Source organism: Lycorma delicatula, chromosome 2, assembly GCF_047948215.1.
Source record: "Lycorma delicatula isolate Av1 chromosome 2, ASM4794821v1, whole genome shotgun sequence".
NCBI lineage: Eukaryota > Metazoa > Arthropoda > Insecta > Hemiptera > Fulgoridae > Lycorma > Lycorma delicatula.
Window position 1 is genome coordinate 52,610,055 of NC_134456.1, and position 21,727 is coordinate 52,631,781.

Genomic DNA, 21,727 nt, shown 5'->3' on the forward strand with positions numbered 1-21,727 from the left:
AACCAACTGTACAGTATTTCTTAACTTTTTTTATTAATTATTGTCAAATAATACACTTAATTTTGTTTTAGCCTAATAATAAAATTACATGGGTATAACTCACGTATTTATTTAAATACTTATTACTTCCCAGCAACTAACTTTAATAATTCTGATAAAAAACCCCAATTAACCAAGATTCCAATTAGTTTGAATTATTTACATTCTACTGTATACACAAACACATATGTAGATTTTTTGGCTAATATTTTACACCTTTTAATTCAAAACAAATGTTCCTTATAAAAGTACTTAATGGAGAGAATACTTAAGTCATTTTTCAATTTGAAACTAACTCTTTTTTTTAAATTTTGCAACCAACTAATCTCTCTAATCACAGTTTTTTTTAAATTGTTTCGTTTTTCTTTATTCATTACAAGAGATAATTAGCAGTCACTAATAATTAAAATACTTTTATTCACGACCATAGACAATCATAGGTGAAGTGAATGTATTCAAACCAAATTTTTTCATTATCGGCTTTGGTTATAGAATAAGTTTAATAAAAAGGGGAAAACAATTAAAATAAACTGTGAACCATCAGAAAGAAATTGTACATTGTAAATCTAAATTTCATTACTGTGTTATATCGAGAAAAAAATTGTAGAAATATTGAAATAACTTGTAATACTTATAACTATAAAAAAAAGTAAAAACAATATTTTTTACTTTATATTAAATTAAATTACAATGATGGACAGAGAAATTGAGAGTTAACCATTTGCTTGCAAGTACAAAAGTTGAGCTGGAGAATCTGACATAATGGTGATAAACATTGTCTGATAAACGAAAGATTCTGACCAGTAAAAAAATTCTAGGTAAGATAGCAGCAGGTTAGATCAGTTTGATTGACAAATGCATGCATACTAAAATCATGCCTGACCATCACTGATATAAGTGAACACAAGTGTGCTAAATAACCACTACTCTAATGCCCATTTTTCATTGGTATCTTTTGATACTTTTACAACCATTTCTGTAAAGGACAATGATTAAAACTTCATATAATATACCAATTGGTGAACCAACATTTTTCAATTACATAAAAAATCATATGCAGCAAATTTAACTGGATGAAAATGAGTGTAAGTCACTTTGGTTTGCAAAAGTCTATTCCAATAAACCTGCCACTTCTATAATCTAGATGAAGGAAAAGAACTTGAGCTAATTCAAATTCTTCTTATTCTGATGAAAACACATGAGATCCAGTAGGATTAAAGCGGACATTGTAAAGTGTTAAAAAACAAACCACAACTTGGTGACAGAGCATACGCTTTTAAATAAAATATGTTTCCAAGCATATAATATTCACATATTATATTATTCTAGTAAACATACTGTAATATTCTAATAAAAAAGTACTTCAAACAACAAAGTGTTAATAAAAGAATAAATCCCCAAATTTAATATTTTTCAATGACAAATTCATATTTAATGAATATTTGGTTAAACTAATGCTTTTTTAGACAATAAACATCTTAGTATACCTTATTTATACTACATGGTTCTGAGGATGGGTGACAACTTTTCTATAGAAACCCTGAGCCTGTTGTCAGGTCGATTTTTAGAATATTAAGAAGCAGTTTGTTAATCATATATTTCACTGTTCAATTCAAAACTTCTGTGTAACTATTCATAACAAAGTAAATATACTGTGATTTCTCAAGGGATTGTAAGCAAGATGGATTCCCACTTACGAGAAGGTAGTATACATTCCAGGAATTAGACCTTGAAGGAAGTATACTTCTTTCAGGCCCTATTTCATTTTTTGTTTTCAGTGGGAATTTCATTCCTTACTTGTGTATTCTTGCCTTTACTTCTGTGGGTTTTAGAACATACTTCTATGCTAAATGAGTGAAGATCTTTAAAGTTATTCTTCTTTTTATTTTAACTGTCCGAAGGAGTGGGCCTGTCTGTTGGTTTTATAAAAGGCCTGACCCAAAAATAAGGTTCTTATTGGGTTTAGTTAGGGGCTCCTACCCCCTTTTTAAATATAAATACAAGTACTTAGCATATTCTGATTATAAAATTAGCAACAAACTGAATTAAACTTCTAAAGGAATTTACATTTAAAATTATTTGAAAGAAAATATTGTAAATTGAATTAAAATTGCCCAAAGGAAAAGTCTTTAAACAAAATTAGATGAGCCATACAAAAGAAAAAAAGAGGTTAACAAAATTGATGTAGCAACAACAATCACTACATAATGTACACATTAAGTTATGGTTTAAGAACTTTGATTATTTCTTTTGGTACAAGGAAAGTGAAAAAAATTATATTAAACTTTTTCAAAAACTACAAAAAGCAGCAATTCTAATAAAAACTTTTTCTAAATAACTGTTTATATTGTATTTACTGTAAATTTAATACATAATAAATGTACATGTATGCACTGTATATCCAATGATTTGACCAATTACAGAGCAGTAGCAGAACTTGAAAATGCAGATAATTACAATTATAACAAAAAACTCACATAATTAATCAAAATTTCTTCTTTTTATGTAAACACAACAAATAAACAGTGATTGTACAGTACAGAGAGTTGGTTACAACAGTACCTGCAATAAACATATAATTACAAATAAAAAAAAAAAAAAACACAAAATAACACATAAAAATACTAACAAATATAAATGTATACATTAAATTATTGTACATATATTTAAATACACACTCACTACGGATTGAAATACAATATATTTAAACATTTATTTTAATGATGAGGCTGAAGTATGTTTTTTGGAGTCAGGAATTGACAATGAAGAAAAAACAAGGGTTAGGGATAAAAAGAATGGAATTTTAGGGAAATACCTGGAAAGGAATGTGCTGAATAAAAATAAAGAAATAAACAGCAGTAAAAAAGCTCAGAATTTTCTTCACTTATCCCTTTTTATATTACAAAACCCGTCTGAAAAATTCTAAAAAAAAATCTGTATATTTATTGTGGTTTTTTAAATCATTAGTGAATATAAAAAGACAAATTATAAAGGTGGAGAATAATAATAAGAAGAAGCAAAAATGGTTATAATGTAAAGCTGTTAGTTTTAGTTACTAATTAAATCTATAAAAATGATTTCCCAAGAAGTGTTAAAACTGAATGGCAATGAAAACTTTTATGTTCAATAGTTTTATTCATTGGATAATTAAAAACAAAAAGAAAAGTAATATTGTAATACAAGAAAAAAATGAAAAACCACTCATCAAAACAAAACCACTCAAAAAAAGTTTATTTTATTTATTTTTTTTACACAGAAAAAACTTTTTTGTTATAATATGGGATACTAAAAAACCTGAATGATAGCAACTTTCTCAAAAAGAAAAATTGAAATAAAAATGAAAATATTATTGAAATCTGCAATTATTTTTTATATAAAAAGACAAAGTTACACCACTATCAACACTCAGATTTTTCCTTATTTCTTTTTTTAAAGATTGTATACTTTAAATAACTAACAAACTTCTAGGAAGAGGTAAAATCTGAATATCATTACAGTTTAATCCAAATATGCTTGTTTAAATGTACAATTTTAATTTAGCCACTAAATTTTATTTTATAATCGATATAAAATTGTACAAAAATCTTTTTTAAATATTCATATATGTTGATTTTGAAAAAACCTATGTTTTACTGGAGAAGATCACATATAAAATATTGTGAAAGCTGATATTATAATAATTTCTTGTACAAATTAAAATGGCCGCACTACTACAGAGACAGTCATAACAAAATATAATTCTTTTAAATATAAAATAAACATTATTTTTGATAAGATAAATAAATAGTAACTTAGAAAACTGCATCCTATAGTATAATGTAATTATTTGGTAAAAATGTCTTAGATGCTTTAAATGATTGCTTTATAATAAAGAAGCTGAGAGCTTAGAAAAAACACTTTTAACCGATAATAAACAAAGAAGAAAGTGCAAATAATTAATTTTTACAAAATAAGTAACAATGTATTATAATTAATAACAATCAATAATAATAATTTATAATAATCATTAATTAAATTTTTTTTTACTTGATTAAACTAAGCTTTTATAAAATTATTTTAATTCAATATCAGCTAAAAGAACAGTATGAAAATAAATGACAATGAATCAGTAGGGAAATGTAATAAATTATTAATAATGTGAGAATAAATCCATAAATTTCAATAAAATAGACTATATTATTTATATAATAACAAAGAAGTTTTTTAAATATTATAATATGCTCAATAAACATATGTTTATTGTTTCCAGACGGCTTGAGTAGTTTAAGCTATTCAATAATAATATTAAATAAGAATCAGAAATTATAATAATTTCTATACACTGATATTCAGTAACCATTACAAAATAAATATATATACAGTATATATGAGTAGTACAGGTGATCATAAATTATTCTGTTTGTTTTAGGAGTTAATAAAAAAATAGCAAAGCAATGATGTACTTACATGCAGGTTTTATTGCTGAATAGGGTGTTTCAAATATTTTTGTTTAAAACACCTATTAACTTAAAAACCATTAAATTAACTTAAAAACCATTAACTTAAAAACCATACATGAGTACCTTATGGTGTCACATAAAATGTCTAGAAAATTTTATGCCATACATTACAAAGAATATCTGGAGTTGTTCCATTAATTAATTATATATTTGATTCTTCTTTTTACTTCAACTTTTCTTCAATTCTTCTTTCTTTTTTAGTTCATTGATATTGATAACCTTCGTTGTGTACACCCTATTTCTAACAAACCCCCCCAAAGAAAGAAATCAAGTGGTACAATGTCAGGGGGATTGAGGCCAGGAAACTGGCCCATCATGGCCAATCCAACATTGATGAAATTGCTCATGTAGGTAGGTAATACCTAACATGTAAACCCCAGTGTGGTAGTGCACCATATTGTTGAAAGTAAACATTGGGTTGCAGAAGTTCAATTTGTGGTACTACATACTCCTGCAACATATCTAGATAACTAGTGCTAGTAACCATTGACTTGATGAAGTGAACTCACTTCAAAACACCAAACATTAATTTTCAGGCTATCAGAGTTTGTCAAATGGCATGAGAGTTTTTGCTACTCCAAATGCAACAATTACGATAGTTAATGTGACCAGAAACATGAAAGGTAGCTTCATCAGAGATTACTTTTCTAAAACCACATTGTCTTCGTTCACTTTATCAAGAATGTCCATGGCAAAATTGTAACAGCGTGGTTTATCATCATCATCATCATCATCAGTTGCATGTACCAGCAGAATTTTGTATGCATGAAGTTTTAGATGCTTACGTAGAACCTTCACAGTTGTCAATTGTATTCCCAATCCTAAACTCTTGCAAGTCAATTTACCCAGACTTCTCTGAAAAGTTTCTCTTACTTGATCCACAACTTCCTCAGAGGGAAAGACTGCCAGCAGCTTTTCTTGTATATTTCACTTCCTGTAACCCTAAACTGTTGATACCAATGTTTAATTGAGTCTTTATTAAGAGGATCACTGCCATAAACTAAATGAAAATTTCTACTGACAGTAATAATAGGTCTGCTTTCATGAATTCAAGGTACGCACATTGCTTTCTCCTGCACAGTAGCCATAGCTCAACTGAAGATCCCTCCTGTTGTTACCTCTGATCAGTGTGATCATTCAAGGTCATAAGTAACTCAAGTACCTACACTTATATTTGAAAAAAATCAACAAGCATCACATTGTTTTATTCACTTTTTTATAACCCCTGAAACATGCTGAATAGATTATGTTCACTCTGTATTGTGTCAGTTTCCTATATTATTTGTACAAGATATATAACATATCCTGTATTGTTTTTTGCAAGATATAAATAAGAATTTTGTTTTTAAGAAATATCAAATAAAAATTCTGTTCTGCATTTCTTTAAAATTACTAGAAGGTTGTCAAATGTTTAAGGTAATTGGAAGAATATGTTTGTAATATAAATTTGAGAGTTTTATACAGCAACTGAATTAGAATGTATTAGTTGAAGGAGTAGAATTAGAATTACTTTAAGTAGTAAAGAACAAATTTTGGCAACAAATCGATTCTGTTTTAAACTAATTTTATTTCTTTCACTACTGCATTAGAATCTTCTACATTCCACTTTATTTTTAATATACTATAATCAAATGCATCTTATTCAAGGCAATCGGCAATGTTATTTTTTTTGTCATTTGTTTATTATAACATAAATTCTGTTATATAATAAAAATTTGTTATACAATTTAAAATCACTCAACTGATGCTTTGGTAAATGATTGAATGAAATTTCAAATTTTTAATTCAAGTTGTTTTGTAGATGTTTAAAGCTGAAAAATCACAAAAAAAAACTTAAAAAATAGCTATGCATTTCTTTTCTACACTTGCAATAACTGAACAAAAAATGATAGATGAAAGTCTCTTTATGCAAAATAAAAATTCAAATTCAAATAATAGTTTTACTTTTTTCATAATTTTTCTATTTGAGAAAGATTCAGTAGTTTTAACAACAAAAACCATCATTATAAATGCACACAACAATAATTAAACATACTTTTAAATTAAATCTTTTTTTTGTAGTAAACAAATGTTAGGTTAACGAACTGATTAAACAAATAAGATAATAGAATTTGATAGAAAATCAAGTTAAAAAAAAATAATATGAGTGTAATAAATTATTAGTATTAAAAGAGCACATTATATTAAGTGTAACTTAATAACAGTCAGTAAAACTAATAGCAAGTTTCTGGTTTCAAATGTATACTTCAAATTTAACTAAAAACTAAATTGAAATTTTAACTGTAATTTTCTAGGAATAACCATTGTTAAACACTTATCTTGATCCAGAGGGTATCATCTATCCTGATTTCTCAACTTATTCACTGTTTCTCTTTGGATTATTTTTGTTTCCACTTTCCCAGATTAATTTAATTCCTTTGATAAATATTATAAAAACTGGTTAGTTACTAAAGTGCAGTTTGCATTTTTGAGGAGATAGCATCCAGCACAATGGTTGTTTCATTAATGGATTTTGGTGATATAATGGTTCTTCTGAGGATGGAGTAAACTATAATACCATTTCCTGCTTGGTATTAGTAAAATAAGCTCAATTAGTAAAAGCTATGATCATGAAAACATATCTGCACTCCAATCTGATGCCTATAAATAAATTTTGGATAAATATAAATAAAAAAAAATTATTATGCCAACTAACAGTTTTGAGGAAGTAACTGCACTGTATTAAATTTAATTTGATGGACTGCAGAAAAATAGGTATTTTATTCAGTTGGTTATTACTAGACACTACATAGGTCATGTCGGCAATGGCTAGGCATGCTATTTCATATATGAAAAGAAAGAACTGCTACTTTTACTTTCACTGGAAAAACAGACCGGGGTGTATCAAAAAGTATGATGAAATAAACAAATGATAAAATTAAAAATTTTAAAAACCCACAAAACTGTTTTGAAGAAACATATCTACTGCAGTGCTCCTGGCAGCTTATAAATGTAAAACTAATCTAAGAACCTGCTCTGAGGTAATAATATAAATTCAAAAAATTGCATCAAAATCGGCCCAGTCGTTTTAGAGAAACATATCTACTGCAGTGCCACCTGATGGCCTATAACCAAAACATGTCTAAGAACCAGCTCTGAAGTGATACCTATGTAATGCAAAAAACTGTATCGAAATCGGTCCAGTAGTTTTTGAGGAAAATGGTAAAACACATAACCTCTTACCCCAAACGCATATACTGTCTTTGTTTCGTCATGGGTAATAAAGAAGAGAATTAAAATTCAAATTCAAATTAATATGTGAAGATAATAATTATGAAATAATAACGATAATAATGAATAAAATTAATAAGGTATTATAACAACATGGAAGGTCATAATTTAAAAGTAATCTGAGTACATATTATTTGTAAATGTTAAATACTAAATATTTACATTTATTTACTTAATATTACCTGAAAACACATCAATGGATAGTTTTCATAAAAAATGTATTTTTTAATTTTATAAAAATAAACTGATAGGAAATTGCTTTTAATAGTAGTTAGATCATTCATTAAAAACAGCAACAAAACAATAACAATGTTTTCTTGAACACTGAACTGTGTTATCATCTGTTATGATAGTACATCTTTTTTATGAATAAGTGATTCTTTTTCTAGTAAATATAAAAAAAATGCACATACTTGTACATGGCAAAATATGCGTTTAACTTAACAGCAGTTTGATCAACGTGACAACAGTGGAATCATGTGAAATATTGGCCCAGACTGTCAAACATTGATGACAGAAAAAAGGGGAATTCTCTTGCAGCACAGAACATGTAGGAATTTCTTCTTAGTCCATGTTCTGTAAAATATTTCACTCTTCACTTAACATGGACATTTAGCAGGTAATAAACCAAAGAAATTAAAGCTGACAACAAATATAACAAACCTCAGATATCTTTTTGATCAATTACTGCAAGATCAAGAGTTTTTATGATACTGCCCTGTTTAATGTTTTTCCAAAGAAAGTAGAAGTAGGAGCTCTTTCTTTTCATGCATGGAATAGCATGTCTAACCATTTTTGACATGATCTACAATAAATATTTTATTCAGGTCGACACTACAAAATATGGTTAGCGTTGACTTGAATAAAATATTTATTTTTCCGCAATTAAATTAAATCAAATATATAATTAATTTAATCAAATTAAATTTAATATAGTACAATTACTTCCTCAAACTGTTTATTGGCAAAACAGTTTTTTTTTTTTAAATTTATATTTATTCAAGAGTTTTAAAAACTCTATCTTGTCAGCACAATAAATGATAAATTTGATACCAGGTGGGTAATTATAGAGTTGATTCTAGTTTAATGCAATTCTGTATTATTTCCAATGGATGTTATAGTAATAAATAATAGAATATTTGCATCAGGTACTGCAGCAAATTTTTTTATATCAACCCTAGCGATTCAGTATTGAATGTAGGACGAGTCAAGCTAAAAGTATTACCTACATCTTCAACTGTCTAATTTATGATCAAGAAGGAAAAAATTCTTTGATGAATGAAAAAAATTCTTTGATGGAATAAAAAAAAATTTCAATTAAAACATGCTTTGGCCTTTTTATAAAAATATATCTGTACCAATATCATAATATGGTAATTTCCATCAATTTTGGCCCAATGTAATACGGCTTACATTAAAATAATATTTTTTTATGGACTACCTTAAACTTGAAATATAAAATTTTTTCAAATTTTATATTATAATTATTAGTTTGTTTATATTTCTTAAAAATCTCCCTGCAAGTGATCACTATTTAGAAAAAAAGAACAGAAATCCACTATTCTGTTTGTGCACATTGAAGAAAATAAAATATTTGTACTTTAAGCAACAGATCACTAACCAGATTTACATCTGATAAAGAGACTTACCAGAGAATAACCTAAAGGATGAAGTATACATTTTTATAAACCAGATCTTTGTAGCACTGTTTACTTCATGGGTTAGTTATATTTATTTTATTTAGATAACAAATTTAATTGTAAATTAATTTTTTTTAAATTGTCAGTGGTATGACTATTAACTAACCATCACTTGTCTGGCATTTATTAGCCACCAATAAATTCCAAAAGAATAGATTGCTCCTGATGTATTGTTAACCTGCTGTGATTTTTTTGAAACCAATTTATTAAATATAACTTTGATCATTGGCATTTTTTCCTTACGTCATCCCTTCAATTTTCAGAATTCCCTGAAATGTTCTGCATGTTGTAGAACCATCAGGTAGTAAGGAATACAGATTATCATCTTAATCAGGACCTGAAAATTAACTTTAAGTGAATGTAATTAAACGATATAATAAAAAAACAAAATTAAATAGCTTCATGTCAAAATTTAATATTTAAAAAAAAACTGTGACCAAGATTTTATATTGAAAAAATGGGCATAAGAATTTATTTAAAAAATAAATTTATTTAAAGTGAAAACTATAAACATTTCTTTTAGAAAATATTAATTTCTTTACGAATCCAAAAGAATTTTTTTAATGATTGACAAGACAATTTACATTTGATATGAGTTGAAAATAAAATAACAAAAAATTAATGAACACCAAGGGACACAATAATAATTATTACCCAGACAAAAAGAAGCGTAAAAATAAAAAAACAATTAAGCAAATAAAAAATAATAAAAAAAATTTTCATTAAAAAAACACTGATGAAGATAAAACACTGAGCAAACAAACATTTAGGAAAAGAGTGCTTTTGCGTGACATGTATAATACCAGGTGTGGGAGGGGTGGACCCGCGTGAGTTGGCGCTCTTAGACGTCGAGATGACATCATTCGGTAGCGCACCTAGGTTGCTTGATGAAGATCCTTTTGATGCGTAGAGCTTAGAATTCCTTGTCTGTGTTTGTTGTTGTCGTAAAGTCTCTAATTTTACAGGAGATGGTATGAAACCAACATCACAGCCTTCTTTGACCAGCCTTCCTATCCACCAGTTGTTATCATACTTCTCCTGAAAAAGTGCAAAAAGTAAAAATGTATAAAATTCAATTAGATAATACACAAAAACTTAAAAAATATAAAACTATATTCATAAAATTTATCAATAATTTGGTAAATTAACTAGCTGCAAATTTGAAATCAAACATTGAAAGTATGGTGCTGATCTTCCTTTTGTAATTTAAAATATAAGTGGCAGAGTTAAGAAAATTAAACAATTGATTTATTATTTAAATAACTTTTTCCACAGTACAAGTAACAAGATCCAACATAGAATATGAAATATGGTAATAATTATCCACACACCTTTACATGCAACCACTCATATCATTTGTTTATAATATTTTTCAGTAGAAAATTAACTACAATGAAATTATTACTGCAACTGAAAGTAGGATAACTGTTGTAGGTAAGTACCCAAACTAGCAAAATTTGCTGTAAAGTTTTATAGAAATGTAACCATGTCTTTAATATGTACTTTATACATATCCAAGGGTTATCAACCCTTGGATTAGTTTGCAATAAGAATCCAAGGTCTTCTGTTTTGTGCTTTTCATCCTAAATTCTTAATAGCTTGAGCAACTAACATCATAATATATTTAATGTATATTTAATGTAAATTTAGTATAGACAATATTTTAACTAAATATTTTATTTAATACAATATTATATATAACCCGTCTGTGAATTTATGGTACTATTTCTGAAAAAAAGGTACTAATTACACAATATATTTGGCATTACCTTTTACAAAGGCTATACTATTTATAGAAAAGGATCAGTAAAAAAAAAAAAATTGTGATTAATAATCAACATACAGTAGTCATTTGAAGTAATTAGGATGTGAGATTGGCTATAAAAAGAATTAGGTATATTAAGAGACTTAAGTCCAAAGCATCTGTAGAATGGTACACCACAAGAGACATATCTGTAGTGTATGTTATTAGACCCAAAAATATTAATATAAAAGAAAAATAAGGGGTTTCATTGACAAACAAATAAAAAGTTATAGATTATACATTTGCAGTCATTTCATTCAGATGGGTTTCAACAGACTACTAATAATAACATATAGGTATATTCCGAAAGAAAGACAAAATGTTGAAACACTTTTGAGAAGATAGGTATCAGAACAGATTTAATCCTTGTAGAGCAGAAGGTACCAAATTGTTACACCTTTTTTTGTAAACACGGTAACAAGCAATGTAAAGATGGAAATAATAAATCAAGTTGAAATTTCGAAGTAACTTTAGAACAGTTAATTCTCCTTTTTTTGTAATAGAACTAATAAAAAAAATTAACAGCTACTTTGTATGACAAGATGTAAACTAGTCCCAAACAGGTTTAACCTGAACATCAGTATTATAATTTAAAACCAATACATTAGACAAACACGAACAAAAATGATGTCATTATAATCTATATGCAAAATATTATTGTGCAATAGATATAGTATATAACTGAATCTTATTAAAAAAAATTATGTATTTTATATGTAAAATATCTTTCTATTCTTATTTTGAATTAATTTTTAAAATTCAAAAAATTTATTAAAAAAAATTTGTCAGTTTCACAAAATTTTTTGGAGAAAATGAATAATACAAAGTATTAAGTTCAAATAAGGCATATAATGGGCCCAAGAAAATAATGCTGCATTATGTAAAGAAAATTTAAACACTGGTCGGATAAATAAGAAATTTAGTTTAAATTAATATTAATTCTAACCAGTAAATAACCTCAACTGCTAATATTTGACAGCAATTAAACGTTAAAATTTCTGAGTGATGAAAATGCATAAAATAAGACTACTCTTCTTAATAAAACTAAAAAGGACATTGTAATCTCAAAATATTTACATTATATAGCTTTTTACTATTGCAGGATTTAGGTAATACTGATATTCCTCTTTATTATAAATTTAAAATAAAGATAAATTTCAATTAATAATTAATTCATATGTTAAGCACTGTAAAATTTAATCCAGTAATATGATTCAAAGAGTTTAAATTTTAAAAGTAGATTAATAATTCAATAAAGCTCAATGGCACACATGAAATCCTAATAAATTAGTTAATTCTCAAGATTCTAAAAGAAAAAAATGTTTATAATTAATGAAATTTTAGAGATGTCATTCATTAATTATAAAGTTCCATTCACTAATTAAGTGTTTCAAACTAAATAAATAAAGTAATAAAAAAAAATTTGCCAGTAAGGGTACTAAACAAAAATTTCAGCTGAGAAATATACAGTTCACAATACTGATACCAATCACATAATGTACAAAAACTGACTAGTAGGATAGGATTCTAAACTTAATCGTGTATGATAAGTGGGCAGATATAACAAAACAAACTGACCAATCATTGGCTGTATAACTCAATAAATGAAAAAAATGGCTGTATAAGGAAAAATGAAAGTGAATTCACAAGGTAGGCCCAGAAGAAACTAGAAAAGGAATGGTAGACATACAGCAACAAACATAGTAGTTTACAATACTGATAGCCTACATGTATAGAAAAGAACCTGAAATGAGTGATCTGCTATAAAAAGGTGGACAAAAAAAATTAATAAGCAAATCTATCCAGCTAAGCTATAAATTGTCAACTGTCTTTGTCAGTGACTGAGGAAAACATTGCTGTAGTACGAAGTATGATTGACACAGACTTGTGACCTACCACCAAATAGAGATGTCCTTGGGCATTAATGCATTAACTGTTTATGCTATTCTGTGAGATTATCTTCAAGTTAGAGAGCTTTGTACCCTTTGGGTATCACATAATTTGATTGATGATCAGATAGTATCATGTTTCATGGTGCTATGAAATGCTGAAAAAATTTTGAAATGTGAAATCTCCCTATGTGAACAGTATTGTGACAGGTAAAAAAACTTGGCTGTACTTTTATGACATCCCAATCAAGGATCAGAACAAAGTACGGGTGTTCAAAGATGAGGAGCTCACATGACTCTTCGAAAACCCAGATCTGTAAAGAAGAGAAAAGTAGCCACATTTTTTGTGTGAGAGGAGTTTTAGAACGAGTTGTGTTGAAAACTCAAAAGACAGTTACAGGGAAGTGGTAAACTGAGAAATGCCTGCCTAAAGTAGTTGAAGCTCTCAAGAAGCTGTGCCCAAACTTAAGGATGAACATGGTTTCTTCAGCAGGATTATGCCAGTGCTCTGCTCCAAAGTTTGTTCTGAATGTTTGTACAGCACTGGAATAAAACTGTTAGAGCACCCTCCCTACAGTCCTGACCTCGCTGCATGTGACTTCACACTATTCCTCCAAGTGAAGAACAGAATGAAAGGGAGCCATTTTATGAGTAATGATGACCTCCTGCTTGGGGTAAATGAGAGCACTCAGATCTCTGACTAAACATGGTAGGGTTTCTTTGAAGACTGGTTTTGAAGGATAATGTGTGGTGGGAATTATTTTGAAAGATAATAAAAAATAAAGTTGTATTGCAGAAATGTCCTAGTGCCCTTTGTACAATGGCCTATCTCTCAATGGAAAGAAGCATATTTAATATTTTACACTACTTGTCTAATTATTTTTAAGGTGAGGAAAATCTGAACTACAGGTGATAACAATTAAAGGAATGATATTTCATTACATAGCCAGACTCTACAATGAATGAAATAAAGGTAACATCGGTAGAGCTGAATGTCACCTTTATTTTTGCAGGATTTGTCATGATGGTACCAGTACATTCAGAAAAATATATAAGTCAAAGGGAAATTACATAAATCACTTTTATTATTATGCCTGATAACAATGATTGTTTATTCTTGAACAGTTGTGCTGTGTTTCAATATCTCCATTAAACATTTTTAATGCTTAAGTTTTGGGCTTTAACAATCAGCATTAAATTTTTAATGTATATTTAATAACAAATCATTGTACAAAAAGGTAAAATTATCAAATGACATATGCTGGAAGAGAAAAAATAAAACTGTTCCTACATTGAAGAAATCAGAAACAGATAAATGTGAGAATAATTATAATATTTGTCTAACATGTTTGCTTTGAAAATATTCAATAAAGTAGTTTACTAGTGCATAAAGCACAAAGTTAAAGTTGAGTAAGAAGATCAGTCTAGCAGTCTGGTTTCAGAAAAAAACATGTCTTATCTTAGGCCTTCTAATCTAACATAAGAAGACAGACTTACAAAGATAATAACACTTACATACCATTTACAATCTGAAGAAGTATTTGATAATATGGAGTGGAGAAATATCATGGAAAATATATGGAGAGGATAATAAGGAGTGTTGAAAAACATCAGTTTGAAATATAAAGAAAAAATAATTTTTTCATTATGAACAAAAGTTAAATTATGATTAAAGGTTAGTAGAAAACAGAATCAGGTAGCTGTGCAATAAACAGAGAAAAGTAAACTTTAATTAATAATGGAATGAGACAAAGAAGTAAACTATTTCTATTACTTTTCAGCTTGTACAGTTTCTAGAAGAAGCTATAAAGAAAGTGAAAGAAAGATTTTAGAGGAGAATAACAATACAAGAGAATAAAATAAATATGTTAAAATTCACTGATAACATTGTTAGTGGAAATTAAATTATCAGAAATACTGAATGACTTGAATTTGTTATTTAAAGAAACTTTTGGTTGAAAAAATTAAGATGTGAAGAATAAGAATTAATTTTATGTAAAAAATAATGAATTAAATATTACAATAGTGTATCGTAATATAATTAGGTTTGTTCTTTAAATAGTAAAATTGCTAAGGATTAATAAAATAAGTAAGGCTTTAATTATGGGTAGGAATAATCAAGGAGATCTTTCATACCTAAAATAAGTATGTTTATATCAAACAGAGGAACTAAAAACTAAAAGAAAATTTTTAAAATATCAGTATACACTATAGCTCTCTACACCAGCAATACATGAATAATAAAGATATCAGAAGAGAAAGAAGTAGAATTTTTAGAAGTGTATTGTTACAGAAGTTGAAATCCAGATGAAACAGAAAATTAATATGTTTCAAGAGTAATTGCAGAAAGAGAAGTTTATAGCAGAATCTTGTAAAAAACAAGACTAAACTCTGAAAAATGAAAGAATGATGTTCTGGATTCAAATGCCACTGCTAATGCAAGAGAAGAATTGCACTTTCACCACAAACAACTATTTCTTCTAACTAGCAAAGTGCCTGTGGCAGGCATTTGCTTTCAATCTTCTTTTTACTCTTCAATTACATAGGCTGGTGTATTAATATATTTATATTTAAAAATTTCTGAAGCAACTTACACCCCCTCATGAATTTCATCCACAACATATATCACCATGTTTTTTACCATGAGTAGAAAGATAAACTCTTATTCAACATCAAACTATCATCGATCTTATATTAGTTTGATGGGAGTTGAATTAAGACAATCAGATTTGGTTAATTTGATTATAAAGTACTGCAAAGTGTAGAAAATGTTGAATTTAAAAGAGTAGCACAGAAGAGGAGAATGGAATGAAGAATAGAATCAAACATGCTGAATGATTGATAAAAAGAATCCACTGATGAGCCGAATTAGTTTTCTGAATTAAAGATGACATAAAGTGAAAATTAATGTGGATACTCTTGAGTATAAATACCTTGATGTGTAGAAAGTCACGGATATCAAATGATATGGCGCTTCCATGGACAGGTGAGTCATCATCAACCGATCCGTCATAACAGACATTTGTCCGTACAGCAAATGCCACAGGTTTCGACTGTAACAAATAGAAAAATAATCAATGATATTAATTCACTAATATTAAAGATACAGATAATGTAATTGTAATGAACTTGTTAATATCAATTATTATAAGATCTCATTGACTTTATTCCATAAACTCAATTACAGTCCACTGATACTGACCTATCTGACTCAGGTTGACCATTCTTCAGACGGTACTATTAATTACATTTTAACCAACAAAGTTCAGTGATATACACAGGTATAAAATTCATAGTAAATTGGTAAATGAATACTTAAGAATTTAAGTTGAGAATAAAATGCAATAAACATAATTTATATGAATTTTATTGGAAAATGGTAAGTTTAACTTATCTACTATAATTAATTCTGTGTTTTGTTTGTTTATATTTCATACAATATTTAATTTATTATTTATTTATTTTGAAACAATTAAAAAAGAGATTACAAAAAATTTCATCTACTAAGTTTAAGTAGTAGTATCTATTTTAGTTATAATTTAATAAAAAGAACTAAAACCATTATTTATTAAGAAAACCTAAAGGAATGCAATAAAATACTAAAACTATCATAAACTGTCATTTACCAGTCAAATCTATTAAAAAAAAAAAAACAAAAAACAATTGATTCCAATATCCACCAATAGAAAATTAAAAAAAAAATTTTATTTGCTTAAGTTAAATTTGTTAATTTTCAATTTAACAATATATTTACGGTTGTTTTTTGTCTGGTTTCCAGCTTGCGAAATAAATTCCATGCTGTCTTGCTGCTATGCTTAAAGTTGAGGCTTTCCAGCGTTTCTTACCATATAACTGTTCTAGTGTTGTTTAGGGCTTCTAGCAATTGCTCACCTATTGCCTGGTCTCTCGTGCATTCATAAGCATTGTACAGTTCTTGACACTCTTCATTTCAACAGGGAAAGTAGGATTTTATTACTCCTTGGGGTATATATTTTTTGGCAGAGCTGAATACTACAGCAGCAAATCTTTCATAGTTCTCTATTTTTGATGGGATCCACTTGATGTAATTCTCTTGTTGCTTGTTGAATTTATCCTAGTTGGCTTTCCTAAAATTCCATCTAGGTAAGGGGAGAGAACTGTGCCTAAAGTAGTGACCATCAGTCTGTGTTGAGCATTTGGAAAGTTGTTAAGCACTTCTTTAACAGCGTGGCATAGTTGTGCGCCCGTGGTTATAAAAGTTAGGTCAGGATTGTAGCCTTTCCTCCATCTTGCAGAATAAAATGTGGGTTTCTGCTTAGCATCACAAAGTAGTTTAAGGTTGCTTCTCTCTGCCCAGTCTACTAGGTTTACGCTTTGTATATTGTTGTCATTATATCCCCAAATTTGGTGGTGTGAGTTAAAATCTCCTGTATGTATACAAGGATGATTAAAAACGGGGATTATGCCATTAGGCCACTGTGCATTTGGAGGTTTATAAATATTGAAGATTGTCGTTTCTTCGAACTTTACAGGTAGTATAAAAAGGTCTTGTGAGGAAGATGAGTGGATTATCGAAACATTATCAATACCTATTCTAACATATGTAGTAATTCCATATTTTGGATAATTTATTGCTGCAGTGAGATTATACCCTGGTATATATCCTCATGATTGAAAATTATCAGCTGTGAGTGTTTTCTGGATTGTGATAATGTAAAATTTTAATTGAATTGCTAACTTACTAATGTATTCACTTTTACTGTAGCTGATGGCTTCTATGTTAATTTGGCATACTCTTATTCTGGAGCCAACTGCCAAAAAGTCCTGAGAAGGACTGTTGCAAAGTTTGGTTTGCCTTGTTTTCATTGCAATGTTTTTGGCAGGAGATCAAAAGAATGGAAAGAGAGTCTGGTGGTTCTTTATCGCTGCTCATTTAGTGTTAACCAGAGAGCATGTGAAACATTATGTTATGGATGTGAATAGCTTTTTCCTACTATTAAACGTTGCCTCCACTGTACAAGTTCTTCTATGGGCATAGTCAAATGTAATATTTTCGGCAAACGATTCACCTCAAAACAAACAAAAAAGTATGGGGATTATGAGGATAATGTCTATTCTTATAACTCCACCACAATCAACATCAATGACTATCAGTATGTCAGAAAAAAGGATTGAGTGACAGATGCATAAACCTATCAATAACAGCAGTACTTCGGCTTTTCTGCTATTCTTCCAGAATTTCCTGTTATATTTCTCTAATTACTACATCTTAATTATATTGATAGTAATATACATAGACTGGTAAAATACAATCAACTAACATGGTTTAAACATGTTTCAGCTATTGTTATAGAACAATACTACCCAACCAGGCCAAAATTCTAGCCATATTGCAATTAATTGCTAATATGTTGAACGTTCCTAACATTATACATCACTGTTTTTAAGTAACAAATGATGGAAAGCTATAAAAAATTTAAATTATAAATACTATTTACTAAGACATTTAATTTGAAAAAACTGATTTCAGTATATACAGAACAGTAAATCTATATGGTTCTTTAAAGTTCAGCTGAACAGTTAAAATCTAATACATTTGTAGAAAATATCTAAACACATGCAAATACTGATACAATATAATCAATGTGACATTTAACAATACTTTTAGTTTAATATCACATAAATAATAACTGTCACTCAATAGTTAAGATTAGTTAATAATAACAGTCAATTATCTATTACTGACTAAATAATTAGTTACACCTTGATCTTATGAAAAAAGTAACCTACATTCTGCCATAAAAAAATTTCAAATAAGCCTTTCAAGTGTTTACAAAGAAAAACAAATTGCATTAAAAAAAAATAATTGTTCAAAACTGAATAGCTCCAACAAAATACTTTGATACTTCGACCTTCACACACCACTGCAACAACCGTGTTTAAGTTTCCACCATTTAAAATAATAGCATCTATGTTATCCAACATGCTTTCACTAACATACTTTTCTGATTTCTGAAAGCATTTTCCTAAAAACAGCAGGTCATTCTTCTTCTGTCTGTCATTACAAAGGAGCATCCCTGCCATATTTCCTCTTTATCTGGTCTGCTATTAATAATTTTTCATTACCAGCTCAAAAAACTGCACTAATGAAATTTTTACTATGTCTGTCATTTATTCAATTATATCATCTAAACTAACAGAAATGTAGATACATATTCTGTAAAACTAGAAGCATTCCTTCTCCTCACCATTTTCTTTCTATTTTTTCTGGAAATTAACTGTTCAGTTGTCTAACAAAGATTAAATTGATTCTCTGAACTAAATACCAACCGAACATCACACTATTGTACCAATTCAAACCTCATTTAAACTAACTCTTATAGTTCTGAATAGTTTCTTCCATGGTTTGTCTTGGAAAATGAGTTATAGATAAATCTACTGCATGCAGAATATATTTTACCTGTCTCCCAGGTTAAGCGACGTGCCTCAGTTTGAGATATTCCTTTCCATACAGGGTATATATTTTAGAGTTGATCCAGGAAGCAAAAATTATCAATAATTATATTCGCGTTATAACAGAATTCCATAGATTATTCATTGTAATTCTTCTTCCTCCAACAAGTGGGGGGACATGGTGAAGCACCTTGGGGTATGCGGATGGCAGATGCAGTGATGGGTGAACAAGCCCAGCACAGGCACATGGTGACATTTCACATTAAAGGTCTTGATCTGGACGCTACTTTGGAGGAGGTTGTGGCGGTGTTCAGAAGAGAGATGGGTGCAGCACCCATCTCGCCAGTCCGTGTCTCGCCCATGAGGCCAGCATTCAGCGAAATATAGAAGACAACTGTTCTTTTCCCAGCCCAAGGAGCCAAGTTGTTAGCAAATAAGGATAGATTAAGGATCGGCTGGTAGTCCTGCCAGATTCACCCTCAAACAGAGAAGATCAAGTACTATAGATGCTTTGATCTATAGCACTTGATCAATGATTTTAGTTTAATATCATGATATTAAACTAAAATCATTATTTATGAGTAATCATTAGTACATACAATTTACTGATGTGAAATATAAAAATTACTAACTGCTAACACTATCCTCGAATTTTAATTTAAAAAAAATTATATATGTTATAATCAATTATAATAATCTGTGATAAAGTTCGACAACCATCTCTACAGTTTTCAGTACAAAATAATATTTAAAATGTATGTAAATAATAAATTCTTGAGAAATATCAAGGACCAATGAAATGCAATGTATATTTCTTCTTAACTCAGCTTATACTGTATACAAATTCAATAATGACAAAAGTCTTACTTTCGAGAGATCTACAGATCTACAGATTTTAAAATCAATTATTCTGAAAAATACTTAAATAGACTTAAAATATTCTTATTTTATTACAAATCTAACAGAAATCATAAAGTATGGACAAATTTATCCAAAATTAGAACGAAAACTTTTAAAAAAAATAATTTTTAATTGTTCATTGGTTTCCTCAGCCAACATTTTCAAAATATATACTTCATTATTAAAAACAATACATAAAATGTTTTTAATTTAAAATATTACAACTTATTGAATCAAGGAGGGGTAAATTTTATAAAGTTCAAGACTTCACGGAGTACAGATGTGCTGTAGCTTTATTCTATGTTTTTCGAGTTATTGACCGGTTTTTTCATTGAATTTAATGGTTTGGAATTGTTGGATAAAATGTTACTGGATATGTTTATATACTTTTTGCAATTTTCAGATAATGGACTAACTTTTTATTAAATGTTTTGTGAGATCGTTCTTATAGCCTATAAGGATCATAGTGGCTACATTCTCTGCTCTGCAGGATTGGACAAGAGTTATAACTTGGTAAACAAGGACTTAGGAAATTTTTCTTCTTTTCTCCTGTAAGGTGAGACTAACTATTCCTTGTACTGCATATACCATGTAAGTCCTCGTACTGCATATAAGGGTATCACATTTTCCTTAATTTCTTCCCTTCCAGTCATCCTATCCCAAAATCTCCCTGGATCTATCCAATCTAGGACCTTTCTGACTCTTTTTGAACTCCCGATTTTTTTTTAATCAGTTTTTGAGTTGATACTTTTTATCTACCTCCCAACCACCCGTTCCCCCTTTTTTAAGATCTCTGAGTCCCATTGTGTGGGGTTTCAGATTATGCGGAATTGATCGCTGTACTCTCTAGTGACACGTAAAACCTTTTCCATCTTCACTGGTGGTGAGGAGATGCAAAATTATTTATGAAAGAAGATGAATCAACTTCTGCGATGTACCTACAGCAGGCAAACAAGACAAAGGGTGGAAGCGGGCAAATCAGTGGTCAACTGAAGAGGAGGAGGATGTTCCATGGGAAATCTTAAGGACTTGACCAATCAGCTGGGACTTGCATTATATGTCCTGCGGCAGAATCACGGCACTGGTTTGAATAGTTTCATTAATGCACATGAAATGGAACTGCAGGCTGCCCTTAATGGATTGCAAGTGCTGCAAGAAATTTTGGCGTCGCTGAGGCAAATTACTCAGGCAACT

The 21,727-nt window shown here is 28.9% G+C and overlaps 1 protein-coding gene across 6 annotated transcripts in view; it reads right to left on the reverse strand.

Annotated features, from left to right (window-relative positions):
• Ca-beta (Calcium channel protein beta subunit) overlaps positions 1 to 21,727 on the reverse strand; it is a 222,683-nt gene that overhangs the window by 56,912 nt on the left and 144,044 nt on the right. For 5 of the 6 annotated variants that reach the window (XM_075355308.1, XM_075355307.1, XM_075355306.1 and 2 more), the window contains 2 exons: positions 16,135 to 16,254; positions 10,312 to 10,546 (listed from right to left, as the gene is read on the reverse strand). In XM_075355308.1, the coding sequence (XP_075211423.1) occupies positions 10,312 to 10,546; positions 16,135 to 16,254 (355 nt within the window). The remainder of the gene's footprint in view (positions 1 to 10,311; positions 10,547 to 16,134; positions 16,255 to 21,727) is intronic. The other variant, XM_075355309.1, reaches the window with a different exon arrangement.